The sequence below is a fragment of the Cervus canadensis genome, chromosome 3 (assembly GCF_019320065.1).
Source record: "Cervus canadensis isolate Bull #8, Minnesota chromosome 3, ASM1932006v1, whole genome shotgun sequence".
NCBI classification, from domain to species: Eukaryota; Metazoa; Chordata; class Mammalia; order Artiodactyla; family Cervidae; genus Cervus; species Cervus canadensis.
The window spans coordinates 14,790,288-14,806,248 of record NC_057388.1 but is presented as its reverse complement, the minus strand read 5'-3'; the positions used below and the strand labels follow the sequence as shown (position 1 = coordinate 14,806,248).

At 35.2% G+C, this 15,961-nt stretch overlaps 1 protein-coding gene across 2 annotated transcripts in view; it reads right to left on the bottom strand.

Annotated features, from left to right (window-relative positions):
* The window catches only part of GLCCI1 (glucocorticoid induced 1), a 114,254-nt gene that overhangs the window by 72,544 nt on the left and 25,749 nt on the right, over nt 1–15,961 (bottom strand). For both annotated transcript variants that reach the window (XM_043462683.1, XM_043462684.1), the window contains exon 2: nt 10,087–10,238. In XM_043462683.1, the coding sequence (XP_043318618.1) occupies nt 10,087–10,238 (152 nt within the window). The remainder of the gene's footprint in view (nt 1–10,086; nt 10,239–15,961) is intronic.

Sequence of the window (15,961 nt, the reverse complement as noted above, 5' to 3'; positions counted from 1 at the left end):
CTAAAATGCTAGAGCCAAGATTTAAAACCCAGCTATTTGGTCATAGTACTCTGTGACAACCTAGATGGGTGGGATGTGAGGGGGGGTTGGTTCAAGAGGGAGGAGACATATGTATACCTATGGTGGATTCATGTTGATGTACGACAGAAACCAACACAATATTGTAAAGCAATTGTTGTTATTGTTCAGTTGCCAAATAATGTCTAACTCTCTACGACCCCATGGACTGCAGCATGCCAGGCCTCCTATCGCCATCTCCTGGAGATTGCCCAAGTTCATGTCCATTGAATCAGTGATGTCATCCAACCATCTCAACCTCTGTTGCCCTCTTGTCTTTCTTTTTTGTATTCTTATAAATTTTACTTTCAATTGTAAAGCAGTTACCCTCCAATTAAAAATAAAATTAAAAAATACACAAAAAAGACAATTCCAACCATCTGTTTTAACAACAACAACAAAAACCCAAGCCATTTGGTTCCCAAACCACAGCTCCTGGCCAAAGAAATGAGTTTACAATGTTAATTTATATCATAAAAAGGTTATATTCAGGGAAAAATATTAATCAAGACATTGGCTATTCAGTAACAATAAACAGTACCAACCATAAGAAAGACATAATGGATAGACATCTTTAAAACATCTGTATTATCATCAAAATATAAGGCGATGACCACTGGAAACAGAAATCAACAGAGATTTTAACAACATCCAGCTCATGCTAGAACAGGCAGACATACAGGGGGCTCTACGGAAGCTGAGTAATATAATTAATGTGGTTGAATTAACATGTAATGACGGATTCCCGGGCGGCACCAGGTGCTAAAGAACCTGCCTACCAATGCAGGAGATGCAAGAGCCATGGGTCCAGTCCCTGGGTTGGGAAGATCCCCTGGAGGAAGGCATGGCAACCCACTCCAGTATTCTTGTCTGGACAATCCCATGGACAGAAGAGCCTAGTGGGCTACAGTCCACAGAGTTGCAAAGGGTCAGACACATCTGAAGCAACTTAGCACGCACGCCAATATGTAATGAATTCTTTATCTAAAAGTAAAGACTGTATCCTCATTTTCAAATACAGAGAAATAAGAAAAAACAAGTCATATACTCAGCTACGAGGAAAATCAATGAGGTTTCCAAAAACCTATTAGTCTATACTATAATGCAATAAAACTAGAAATTGAATTTTTATTAGGAAAAGAAACTTTAACCATTTAGAAGTTTAAAACAAAGCAAACAAAAAAACCCTCATATTTTAAACAGGATATTAAAACTGAAATTGCATAATCTCTTGAAAATACAAATAATGGAAACACATACGAGCCAAAGTTGAGCTCAGAAGGTACATCTTGGCATAAAAATGCATAAAACACTTGCATTACTAAACAGTAAGTATCATGAATAAAAAAATTAAGCATTAATCTTCATAATCCAGAGAAAGAGCACTGCATATGCCAGGAAGGCAGAAGAAAAGCAAAAACAGATCAAAGTCAGAGGGCAAGGAACTTGAAAAAAGAAAAACAGGAAAATAAATTCAACACCTTAAAAAATTTAATATATAACCTAGTAAATTTAATCACTCGAACACAAATATACAATATTAAAAATGAGAACAGAAAAATAACTGCAGATAAAAAAAAGTTGAAAGAATTACAGAAAAGTACTTTGTGAAACTCTATGAAAATACACTTGAAAATTTGGATGAACTAGACTATATTCTAGGAAAACAAATGAAAAAACTGAACAAAAGAGACAGAAATCAAAGGAAACTAACAGTCATGGAATAAACTGATATTTACTAAAGAGCTATAATCCAAACACATACTAGTCTGCTTCATAGGGAAAATTCTTTCAGATCCAAATAAGAGATAACAGAGATGAAATTTACACCATGCCAGAGCAGAGAAAGGAAATCTTGCAAAATCTTTTTTATGAAGCAAATATAATGCAGAAATCTAAGGATTACACTATAGAAAGAAAAAGTTTCAGACCTCATTTCTCAATATTGAAGCAAATAGAGTTAAATATTAAACACTTCAATTGCTACTGTATATTTTAAACAAGGAATTCCATAAATAGTATTCATTTCAGAAGTGTAACTATGATCAATTAAGTAATCTATTAAAAAACTCACCAAATTATAGGTTATGAGTTAAAACAACCTTCATTTCAAAGATGAAATGGCATTTCACACCTAATGAATCATTCTTGATTTAAAGAAAACAATTAGTAACATATGCATGTATGTTTGATGTTAGTCTTGTCAAAGTGAGTGCTCTAGCTTTTCTTTAAATTGAGGTATAACTGACATATGACATTATATTAGTTTTGAGTATACAACATAATTCAATATTTATATATATTACTGAATGATCACCACAATAGTCTAGTGAAATCTGCCACCATACATAGTTACAGAAAGCTTTTCCTTGTGATAAGAACTTTTAAGATCTTCTTTCTTAGCAACTTTGAATTTTACAATACAGCATTATCAAGTATACACACCATGCTGTGAATTATATCCCCATGACTTTAGTACTAGAAGTTTGTACTTTTTGACTCCCTTCACCCATTTTAACTACCCCTACCCCCCTCCACCCCAGCAACTACCAATCTGTTCTCTGTGTCTAGGAGATGGTAGAATTTTGTTTTGTTTTTGATTCCATGTGTGAGTGATAAGATATGGTATTTGTCTTTATCTGACTTATTTCACTTAGTATAATACCCTCAAGGTTCATCCAGGGTGTCACAAATGGCAAGATTTCCTTCCTTTTTATGGCTGAATAACAGTGTTTTTTATCTATTCATTTTCTTGATCCATTCATCCATCAAAGGACAGTTAGATTGCATCCCTATCTTGGTTAAGTAATTCCACAGTGAACATGAGGGTGCCTATGCTTTTTTCAAGCTAATGTTTTCATTTCTTTTGGACAAATGCCCAGAAATTGAACTGCTAAATCATATAGTAGTTCTATTTTTAAATTTTTTGAGGAACCGCTATGCTGTTTTCTGTAGTAACTGTACCAGTTTACATCCCTACAAACAGGACAAGGATTTCCTTTTCTCCACATTCTCACCAACACTTGTTATCTCTTGTGTTTTTGATAATAGACTTTCTTCAAGTATGAGGTGATAGTTCATCATGTATTTGATTTGCATTTCCCTGATGATTAGTGATATTGAGTGTCTTTTCTTTGTCTGGTAGCCATCTGTATGTCTTTGAAAGAATGTCTATTCAGGTCTTCTGCCTGTTTTTTTAGGTTGTTTTGCTATTAAGTTGTCTGAGTTCTTTATATATCTTGGATATAAACCCTTTATAGGATATATAATTTGCAAATATTTTTTCCCATTTAGGTGTTCAGTCGCTAAATTGTGTTCAACTCTTCGTGACCAGGCTTCCCATTTAGTAGGCTGCGTTATATTTTGTCTATGACTTCCTTTGATGTGCAGAAGCTTTTTTAGTTTGATGTTGTTCTGCTTGTTTTTTTCTTCTTTTATTGTCTTCATTTTAAGTTTAATCCAAAAAAATCATCACCAAGACTCATGTCAAAGAGCTTACCACCTACGTTTTCTTTTAGGATTTCAATGACTTTAGGTCTTATATTCAAGTCTTTAATCTTTTTTTTTTTAACTTTGTTGAATATCATCAATTAGGTCTTTTACCTTCTTGAACTAGTTGCTTGAATCTAATACACAAAGGAAAAAAACGCCAAATGATGCTTTTGAAAAACAGGCCTTACATTTTTTTTAATTGAAGTATAGTTTGATTTATAATATTGCAGTAGTTTCACATGTGCAGCAAAGTGAGCCATACACACATACATACATATATGTTCTTTTTCCGATTCTTTTCCATTATAGGTTATTACAAGATATTGAATATAGTTCCCTGTGGTATACAGTAAGACCATGTTTATATATTTTATATATAGTAGTTTATATATAGTAGTTTATCTGTTAATCCCTCACTTATCTCTCTCCCCCTTTCCTCTCTTGTAATCACTAGTTAGTTTTCTATGTCTTTGAGTCAGTTTCTGTTATGTGAGTAAGTTCATTCGTATCATTTTTTTAGATACTACATAAGTGATATCATAATATTTGTCTTTTATCAGACTCACTTTACTTAGTATAAGAATTTCTATGTATATCCATACTGCTACGAATGACAATATTTAGTTCTTCTTTCTGGCTAGGTAGTATCCCATTATATAACATACACCACATCCTCTTCATCTGCTGACGGCCACAGGTTGCTCCATGTTTTGGCTTGTAAATAGTGCTGCTATGAATGTTGGGTGCATGTGTCTTTTTGATTTAAGAGTTTTTGTCTTTTCGGGATATATGCCCAGGATTAAGATTGCTGGCTCACATGGTAGCTCTACTTTTAGTTTTTTAAGGAACCTCCATACTGTTTTTCATAGTGGCTGTACTAATTTACATTCCCATCAACAGTGTAGGAGGGTTTTCCTTTTCTCTACACCCTCTCCAAGATTTATTATTTCTAGACTTTTTAATAACAGCTTTTCTGACTGGTGTGAAGTGATAACTCATCATAATTTTGATTTGCAATTCTCTAATAATTAGTGATGATGAGCATCTTTTCATGTGCCTGTTGGCCATCTGTATGTCTTCTTTGGTGAAATGTCTAGTTAGCTGTCCTGCCCATTTTTTGATTGAGTTGGTTTTTGATATTAAGCTGTCAGAACTGTTTGTGTATTTTGGAAATTAAGCCCATCTGTGTCAGTTGCATCATTTGCAAATATTTTATCCCATTCCGTAGGTTGTCTTTTCATTTTCTTCATGGTTTCCTTTGCTGTGCAAAACTTGTGAGTTTGATTAGCTCCCATTTGTGTATTTCTGCTTTTCTTTTGCCTTGAGAGAGACTGACCTAAGAAAACACTGGTAGTATGATCTATGTCATAGAATATGCAACAATTTATGTCACAGAATGTTTGCCTGTATTCTCTTCTGGGAGTTTTACTCTTTTTTTCTTTTTGTGGCCTTGCTGGGTCTTTGTTGCAGCACACGGGCTTTCTCTAGTCATGGTACACAGGCTAAGTTGCCCAGTGGTATGTGGGATCTTAGCTACCTCATTAAGGAAGGAACCCCCCACATCCCCTGCATTGGAAGGTGGATTCTTAGTCACCGGACCACCAAGGAAGCCCCTCTCCTAGGAGTTTTATGGCATCACATCTTTATTTAAGTCTTTAAGCCATTTTGAGTTTATTTTTGTGTATGTTGTGAAGGTGTATTCCAACTTCATTGATTTATATGCGGCTGGCCGGCTTTCATACCACCACTTGCTAAAGAGATTGTCTTTTCTCCACTGAACATTCTTGCCTCTTGTGTCAAAGATTAACTGACTGTAGGTTTGTGGGTTGACATCCCCTGCATTGGAAGGTGGATTCTTAGTCACCGGACCACCAAGGAAGCCCCTCTCCTAGGAGTTTTATGGCATCACATCTTTATTTAAGTCTTTAAGCCATTTTGAGTTTATTTTTGTGTATGTTGTGAAGGTGTATTCCAACTTCATTGATTTATATGCGGCTGGCCGGCTTTCATACCACCACTTGCTAAAGAGATTGTCTTTTCTCCACTGAACATTCTTGCCTCTTGTGTCAAAGATTAACTGACTGTAGGTTTGTGGGTTGATTTCTGGGCTCTCTATTCTGTTCCATTGATCCATATACCTGTTTGGGGGTCAATACCATGCTTTTTTGAATCCTATAGCATTGTAGCATTGTCTGAAATCTGGGAGGTTATGCATACAGCTTTATTCTTTTTCTTCAGGATTGCTTTGGCAATTCTAAGTCCTTTGTGGTCTCATATAAATTTCAGTATTATTCGTTACAGTTCCATGAAAAACATCATGGGTAATTTGACATGGATCACATTAAATCTGTAGATTGCTTTGGGTAGTACGGCCATTTTAACAATATTAATTCTTCCAATCCAGGAACCTGGGATACCTAAACATCTTTTAGATTTCAATATTTATATTCTATATATTAAAGTTAAGTTGTATGTTAGAACGCACAAAGTGTATACTTGTATAAGTTCTAATAAATATAATATATCCACCCTTGTAACCAAAACCTCTATCAAGATATACAACAATTCTACTATCTCAGAAAGTTCCCTCACTTTGGGCCTTGCTTTGAACACAAGATCTGTCTCTAAAGTCCATAGTCTTTTTCACACTATGCAACTTCTTTTAAAAGGGCCCAATGTGTAAATATATTAAACAATAAGAATTCTATTTATAACCATCAATTACTAAGGTAGCTGAAATATGGAAAAATGAAAGGTGGAAAATACTAGAGATTCCCTCCACTAAAGTCAGACAGCCTAAGTATTTAATATCTGTAGCAAACAGACTGCACCACTTTCTCTTCACTAATTTCCACTAAATAAATAAAAATAATCTTCTTCCTTCCTCAGGAGTTAAAGAATTAACCAAGAAAGGATGAATGTGACAATAATAACCATCTCCTATGTTCATCTCTAATATCTTCAATTAAACTAAAAATGCTTCAGGGCAAGACCATTTCTTACACATGTGAGGCAAGCACTACACACTTTAGTGATTACTATGGGAGGCAGTGAGGAACTGGAGAAAACATAAAACCTTTGGAATCAGCTAAATCTGGATTCAAAGCTCTTCATATTTATTAGCTATATAACAATGTACAAGTTACTCAACTTCTCTAAGCCTCAGTAAATCATATGTAAAATGAGGCCTGTATTTTGCCTTCCTATCAATGTCTGGCTTCTCAAATAGACAATCTACATGAAGACCCAGACAAAAGAAGGCCCTACCTTGGACCTCAAGCTTTTGGGGGAACTGCTATGGCCCTCTTCCAGCCATGCCTCTTCCCAAAGGGTGAAGAGACCTTGGGGCCAGAAGGATAGCACATCATGAGCCCACGCCTCTGCCATCAACTTTGCTCTGGGTAACCTAGACTCATGAGTTCATTGTTCAAACTGCACCAGATCTGATTTCCAGGGTCTACAAAGACCTACTCTTGGTCTCACTCTCTGAGAAAGTATATATGGAGTATGAAGGTGAAGACTACGGGGTTGACACATACGCATAAAGCCATCCCTCAGAGTATAGAACGGTATGAGTGTTAGGAAGAGTTATGGGTTCAGGCTCAGAGGGTAGGGTGGGCTCAGCATCATGCAGACACATTCTAGCATTCAACTCAGGAATCCAGGACTTCACTCAAACCTGAACCTCAAGGTCTATAGGAAGGTTTATGTATCAAGAACGAATGGATAAAACAGATTTTATGTAAGTTTGTTAATTTAACTTGGTATGTATATGGTATGTACATTTTGTATTTGCTCCAGACTCTGCAAATGTTACAAATGGGCCTGTCTGTATCTACTGCTAACCTATGTGTTGCCATATTCACTTTCAAGTAGTTAGTCACTCAGTCATGTCCTACTCTTTGCTGCCCCATGGTCTGTAGCCCACCAGGCTCCTCTGTCCACGGAATTCTCCAGGCAAGAATACTAGAGTGGGTAGCCAGTCCCTTCTCTAGGGGATCTTCCTGACCCAGGGATCGAACCCAGGTCTCCTGCATTGCAGGCAGATACTTTACCACTGAGCCACCAGGGAAGCCCATTCACTTTCAAATATTATCCTATTTAGTCATCCAACATTATCATTAGGTTTCATTAATCCCACTGCACAGGTAAAGAAACAGATATGGTTAAGAAACCTACCCAGCTCCTTTTTCTGCTATCTCCATGTCACTCTCTTCTTAACTCCCAAGAGTTTCTTCCCCTCTTAGCGTATTATCAGTATTTCACTCTCGAAGACTATATGCCCCTAATCCCTACATTTAGTCCTTATGTTCTATGACCTCACGATTGTACCTAATACTGTTAATAATCTTTTCTTTTTTAAAACAACTCTCCCTTTGGTATGTAAAGCTATACTTAGTTTTCTGTAAGCTTTTGCTCTTTTTCTGTTTCCTCTTCTTTCTCAGAATTTTGGTCAAGAATGAGTAAGATAATGTTTTTGGAGGGTGTCAGCATAAAGCATATATATTCAATAAAAGATAGGGTTTCTTTTTAATATAAAAAGAATACCTACCATTTTTAAGTATAGTGCCAATTACTCTACTAGGTGATACACACACACACTATTCCATTTATCCTAAAGCCCCTAGAAAATTGAAGGTTTAGATTGGCTGACAAATTAACCTGTATTAGAAACCTGGCTGCAGCACTTTCTAGCTTTATGATAGTGAGTAAGTCACTTAACTTCACTGAATTTCTGCTTCTCCATTGTGTAATTTTTATAATGTCCTTATAAATGAATTAAATGAGAATTAATGAAACACATATAAAAACAGAAAGTAGATGGTAACTAGTCAGTGAACGTTAACTTTCTTCTTATTGCTACCAGGTGAATACATTAATTTTTTATCCTTTCCTTGCGTGCATTTCTAAAAACTGAGTCCTTGATCTCGTGACCTTCTTTCTTTTTATAGTCTATACCCATACTCTATCACACTTCTGAGTCCAGCTCTTCCAGAAAGATAGTTTAAATTATCCATGACCATGTCTAAGTGTCCAGGCCCACATCCCAGGCCTACTATATCAAACTGTTTTTTCTCCTCATGAAGAGTGGAGAGCAAAAGACTTGGTATGGGAGACATAAAATATTACACAGACAAAACTTATAGGATGGATGATAAAAAAGCTAATTTCACGGTTTCAAGGTTGCCTGAGAAAATTACAAAACTGGAAAAGATTTTCATAGATCATGTCCAAAATTTTCTTCCCTTTCCCTCATTCTTCAGATATGAAACTCGAATCCTTCTATTTCCCTCATCCACAAGGCCAAAAATGTTCCCATTCCTTTGAATTCCCTTACATTTAAATGCTCCATTCATCTAACACCTGATTATACTCGTCTTTTATTATCAGTTTTCTTCCATTTACATTTTATCTTCCCAACTATGCTGTAAGTTCCTTAAGGCCAACAGCCATCTCTCAGACTCAGTATTCTTCATAATGCTGATTGACTAATGCTATACAGATATGGTCAGGAATTCAGAAACCATGTATTAGGATGTTTTCAGATATTTTCCTGCCATGGAAGGAAAATTTTTTCAAATCAAAAGCTTAGGAAATCTTCCACAAATAGGGAAAGTGTGACCAAAAATGGGAAAGTGTGACAAACAGAAAATTTTCTATTTCTTTCTCAAGGATTTCAGTTTTGGTTTTAAACAGGAAAAAAAAAATCCTTTAACACAAATTTCCTTAGCCATGTATTAATACTTTATAAATTATTTCCAAGAACTGCACAAGGTTTTCTTCAAAAATTACTTATGCCAGCATACCTTGGAGATACTGCAGGTTTGGTTCCAGACCGCCACAATAAAGCAAGTCACACAAAATTTTTGGTTTTCACGTGCATATAAAAATTACATTTATTCTATTACTATCATCTATTAAATGTTCAACAGGATTACATCTTAAAAAAACAATGTATATACTGTAATTAAAAACACTTCATTGCTAAAAAATGCTAACTATCATCTGAACCTTCGGCAAGTCATAATCCTTTTACAACCGTATCAATAAAGATCACTGATGATGGATCACCATAACACATAAAATAATAAAAAAAGTTTGAAATATTGAAAGAATTGACAGAGAGACATGAAGTGAGCAAATGCTGCTGGAAAAACTGATGCTGACATACTTGCTCGATTGAAGATTGCCAAAAACATTGAATTTATATAAAAAAGGCAGTATCTGAGATGCACAATAATATGAGATATGGCTGTATTTTCTAATATACTTACTAGTCACTATATTAATTTCTGTAGGAAAATAATTCCTAAAACTGTAAGTCTCGAAAATCACTAATACAGACTGATGTGCTACTTATTAAATACTAAATAATTAAAAAACCCAGGTGATAAAAGTTTTTAGTTTAAAGTTTATTAAAGATATAGTTTTCTTTGATATATTTAATAATTGGGAAAATTTGATTAAATTACATTTTCTTTACTGTGATCAAAATAGAAGAACTATAGGGTAATGAAACTGATTTGCTTATTTTACCTGAGTAGCTTTATCTTTCATGCATGAAGGGTAATGAACATGAGGATCCCGTGGCCACTGTCCTGTGAGATAAGGTCCTGTTATGGTATCCAGGGAAGAGGTTCGCCTTATTGTGCTAGAGGTTCGAACTTGCTGAGATTTGGGCCTGTCCACTATAAAAAGTGAAGAAAAAAATACATTAGTCATAAAGAATAAAGTAAAACTTAAAATTATTTAAACTTCATAGTTTGTAAAATACCATCCTGCCAATTGTCCCTACAATGTATATTTACCCTAAAAGTCATGCTGTATGAGCTGATGAAATTTATAGACCCTCTCCAAAGGAAAATACATTCGTGTATTAAATTTTGCATACACTATTACACCCTACGAAGCTCATTCGTTTCAGAGACCTATTCTTAACCCTCTATATCATCTCCACTGCTATTATTTTAATTAAGACTTCATCATGTCTCAACTCAACTGCCAGTTTCCTAACTGCTGTCTCCGAATCCACAGTACCTTACAGGGCCACCTCCCTCCACTGCTAAAAAAAACTGTTATGGTTTATTCAGTCTTTCACTCAAAATCCATTATTTTTTTCATAATTCAGCTCCCATATACCTCAATATTTAATGTCTTGCTACCACCACTCCTCCAAAAACCTGTGCTAACTACTAAGTACCATAAAAACTACTAATAAACTTCAATTTCCCAAATGTGAAGTACTTGCTTCTCTGCCTCTATACTTTCTATCATCTCGTGCATGTAAAATATTCCCCTTCTCTGTACACTTGGCAAAAACTTATCTTCAAGACCAGCTCAGGTGTCACCCTGCCTCTGTGAAACCTTTCCCAATGCTCTTCTTTTCTTCATCTCTATCCTTCTTAAAGATATACACACTCTCCTCTGCTTGCATGAAGCCCTAAATTTGTCCTTCCTTCCTGACCAGAGAGTAAGTTTGGTCCCTACAGATTGAAAAGGAGTTGATACTCAATACTCAACAAATGAATTTATTCACAGCTACACATGCACAAAAAAAACATGTATACAGAAATCTTATTTTAATTGTTTCCTCCTTAATGGATGAAAAATTTGAAGCCCAGAGGGATAAAATTAAATTGTCCACCGAAACAGAACTGCTAATACATGACAGAGGTAAAAAGGAACCAAGAACTCCAGACATTCTACACAGTTCAATCAATCTACTAGAATGATCTGTTTTACCTCTGCTAAAAACAGAGATGATCATACTGAACTCTATAGTCCTTTACAACGAAAATATAAAAATTTTTCATGTATGCATCTCAAATGTGCATACTATAATAAAATCTAGTGGATTACAAGTATCCAAGGCTCATTCTTATTCAGTTATATTTCATATCAAAGAAAATGCCTTGCACATTACAGAGGGTCAAGAAACATTTGTTACTGAATATTGTCCTTTATTCTTCTGAAAACAAAATACAAAATTGTTTTCCTTATTTAAAAATCAGAAAACAAAAGGAAACGCAACCTACTGTGAACTGTCACATTATTCACACACAGTCGTCCTCAGTTCTGCAGGGGAGTGGCTCGAGGACCTTCGTTCAGTCAGGTCAGTCACTCAGTCATGTCCAACTCTTTGCTATGGCATGGACTGCAGCATGCCAGGCTTCCCTATCCTTCACCTTCTCGTAGAGCTTGCTCAAACTCATGTCCATTGACTCTAGGACTCTCATGAATACCGGAATCTGAGAAAGCTCAAGCCTCTCACAGCTGGTCTTCCGCCTCCCTGCGGTCCACATCCTTGGACACAGAGGGCTGGAGAGCCAAACTGTATCTTACACCTGCAGTTCTGATTTCTTTGACCCAAGAATGTTAGAGAAGATATGGAAATTACCAGATTTCCTACCTAACTTTATTACTTAGCTCTCACTTTATTTTGTAATAAGCAAAGTCTAGGATAATCTATTTCTACTGTTTGGAATCACCTGAAATTTTATTCGTGACCAAAAATCATCATCAGTTTTTATAAATATTTCATCAGTCATGGAGAGCATATATTTTCTGTTTTCAGAATACAGTTCTTTTTCTTATATATTAACTGAAATAAAAATACAGAATATAGTAATAAAATAGAACCATGATCTGTCACATATTTAGAGAACTACTCCAAAATTTCTAAACTGCTATTGAGATACAACAATTCTCTTTATCTCTTATAATTTTTATCATTTAAATTTAGTTCTGGGGGCTTCCCTGGTTGTTCAGTGGTTAGGACTCTTGCACTTCCACTGCAGGGGGCATGCGTTCAATCCTGGTGGTTGGGGAACTAAGATCCCACAAGCTGCGCTGAGTGGCCAGAAAAAAAAAAAATTTATAGAAATTTAGCCCTGTATAGTTTGGTTACATATTGATCCATGACATTATTATTATGACTTATATGCTTTACCATTATAGTCTGTTCCATTTATAATTTTTTACTTTTAAACTCTATCAAATTTAATTTTATCACCCCTTAATGCTTTCTTTCTATTATACTGTATCTGGTATGCCTATTCTTTCATTTTCCATTTCTTTCAATTGTGCTATTTAGGTAATATTCTTGTATACTGTATATAATTAGGCTTTTGAAAAAAATTTATAGTAAGCCTTCTTCCTGAAAAATATATGTTCATCCCACTTATATTTATTGTTATAACAAATCTGATTAAATCTGTAACTCTTTCATGGAACTTTTTCTCCCTCTTAGAATGCTTCCTCGCTATTTGTTTTCTAGGACTTACTGTTTAATTCTTTTTCTCCTTCTTATCTCGTCCCCTACCACAAGTAATTCAGAGGACATGCAGACTGTTTTTAGTTCTATTACCAGGAGCTATTTCTATTAATTCTTTTTAAAAAATTTGGTTATAAAAGCAATATGTACAAATTTTAGCAACTTTAGGAAACAGAAAGTTTCTCATAATCTGATTTATAATAATTTATTTAAAACTTTATAAAGTTACGTTACATTCTCTCCACCAAGAAGAAACAAAGGACAAAAACAGATTATCCCTTGAAAAAGAACGATTTTTAGCAATAAAAAAGCCTACATAAAGGTCAGCTACAACCAGAAAATGGAAAGCCACTATATATGAAAAACTTGTGTCCCAACTCTAAACCACATACTAGCCTTCTCAGTTATTCAGCTGATTGTCCTGGTATCACAGTGTCTGTAAGTAGCAACTATTTTACTTAATAATAGCTCAAAGCACAAGAGGAGTGATGCTGGCAACCCGCACGCCAAAGAGAAACTTCACCCTTGAAGTGAAAATGTGGAAGCTCTCAGCTTAATAAAGGAAGGAAAAAATATTAAATGCTCAGGTTACTAAGATCTATAGTAAGGACGAATCTTTGATCTGTGAAACTGTGAAGAAGGAAAAAGAAATTTGGTTTTCCTCAAACTGCAAAAGAGCCACAGTGCGTGACAAATACTTAGTTAAGATGGAAAAGGCATCATATTTGTATGAGGTATTTTGAGAGAGAGACCATGCTCACATACTTTTATTACAATATATTAAAAAAAATTTTTTAATCTGGCTTCACCGGGTCTTAGTTGTGGCACGTAGGATGTTTGGTATTTGTTGCAGCATGGCAGGTATTTTTGGTTGCAGCATGTGGGATCTAGTTTCCTGACCAGGGATCGAACCCAGGCCCCTTGCATTGGACCAATAGGGAAGTCCCTATAACAGTATATCCTTACAAATTTTATTATTATTGTTGTTAATATCTTAACTGTGCCTAATTTATAAAATAAGCTTTATCATAAGGATGTACATACAGGAAAAATACAGGATATACAGGATATAATAGTATCTGCAGGTTTAGGCTCAACTGGAAGTTCTGATATGTGTCCCCTGTGGTTAAGGGGGGGGGCTACTCCATTTATATAGGCAACATAATAAATTATTTCTTATTTCATGATTTCAGCTGTGATTAAATATGTATTTAGTTTTGAACTGGGTGATCACATTTCTCAACTAATTATTACAAAATCACCTCAAGTAGATCAAACAAGAGGACACCTTATCAACTAGAAACATACATTAGTATACTTAAACAATCTTTAAATTTACAAGTGCTTAAATAATAAAATTTAATTAAAATTAACAATAAAATTGCTAAAATAAATATTCTAAAGTATGAAAGAAAGTCAATTAAATACTTATTACTCAAGCTAAACGGGCATCAGAAAAATAGTAACTTCAAATGTGGTGAAACCAGGTACTCACCACCACTAATTAAAACTTGCTGAATGTCTACTATATGAAAAGTATTGTTTGATGTACCAAGGAGGATGACAAAATAAATTTCAGATTCTCCTCAAGGAATTTACATTCTGGTTGAGGGAGATATAATATGTAGAATTAAGCTATAACATAAAGTTGTATATTACGGCACATGCACACCAGTGAAGGACAAGAAGGCACACGAGGCAAAAAGTCTGTGACAGACAGCTAGAATGACGCACTCTAACTACACCAAGGGCAACTGTCCAGTGGTGAGACTCTTACCATGCCACTTGTAGTCCTGTTGCTAACATCTCCTACTTAGACATTTGAGGGTAAAATGCAGAGTAAGTAAATTCAGCAACAAAATATGATGGTTGGAAAAAAATCACATTTGTTTCAGTATCATCATCGTTAGGACCAGAAGATGACTACTCATGTGGCATTCTGTAAAAAGATGTCCTCATTATAATCCATCTACAGGTTGTATTAGGTTTCCCCGGTGACTCAGTAAAGAATCTGCCTGCAGTGCAGGAGACCTGGGTTCAATCCCTGGGCTGGGAAGATCCCCTAGTGAAGGGAATGGCAACCCATTTCAGTACTCTTGCCTGGAGAATCCCATGGACAGAAGAGCCTGGTGGGTTGCAAAGAGTTGGACAGACTGAGCAACTAACATAAACAACACACATACACACACAGGTTGTACTAGCCCTCTCCTCTTATCTTCCCTGAGGATGGAGCGGTATAGGCCTGGGGTTCCTCTGGGATACCTGCTGAGGATTGTACAAAATAATTATTGCTTTCTAATTGGAAATTTAAGGCGATTTGATCATAGTATAGTAGGTTTAAAAGCAAGAAGCTATATTAGAAACTCTGAATCTGAATAGCACACAAGGCATTGTTCTAAACAGGCAAAAGATGCTTAAAATCTAACTGCCAACAACTGTAACATGATGTTAGATTAATTAGTTAGTTCCCAACAATTTTTCATTTACAGGCAATAACTGAAGATTGACTGACTAGTGGGTTTGGAAATCTGATGTATTAAGAAACTAATCTGAAGTAGAAAATTAACAAACTTAAGTGAAATTTCTACAAATTAAAAAAAATCATTGTTAGAAACTTTAAGAACTTCAGCTACAGAGTAACATGAGACAAGCCACCACAAACCAACCTCACCAGGTGATAAAAGGATGCAATATTTTTGAGTGCCATAATGTAGCCATACAGAATGTACAGTAATACACAAAATACAAAATGCTCACATTCTTTTCTTAAAACTTTAACACACTTGAACGTTTTCATAGGTTCAGTCTGCATAAGTAAATAAAAAGTAAAAATTGTTGATTCTGTGTTTAGCTTTCAATAAAGATTATAAGCCAAGCTTTCTATTAACACTGATGTTACAAGCAAAGCACATCTAAACTTAAAGAAAGCATTTAAATGACCACTTATTTAAACTTTCTGTAAAAGAGCTATTGTTCCTTCAACTACTGTGTAAGGACTATAACTCCATGAAACTTAGCTATTGTAACACACCACCAAAAATGAACTGTTTCTTACTTTATTCAAAACCCAACATTGATTACAACTGTAAAGAATCCTCAAGTCATACAATTCAGCAGAATGCTTAAGATAACTGAGTA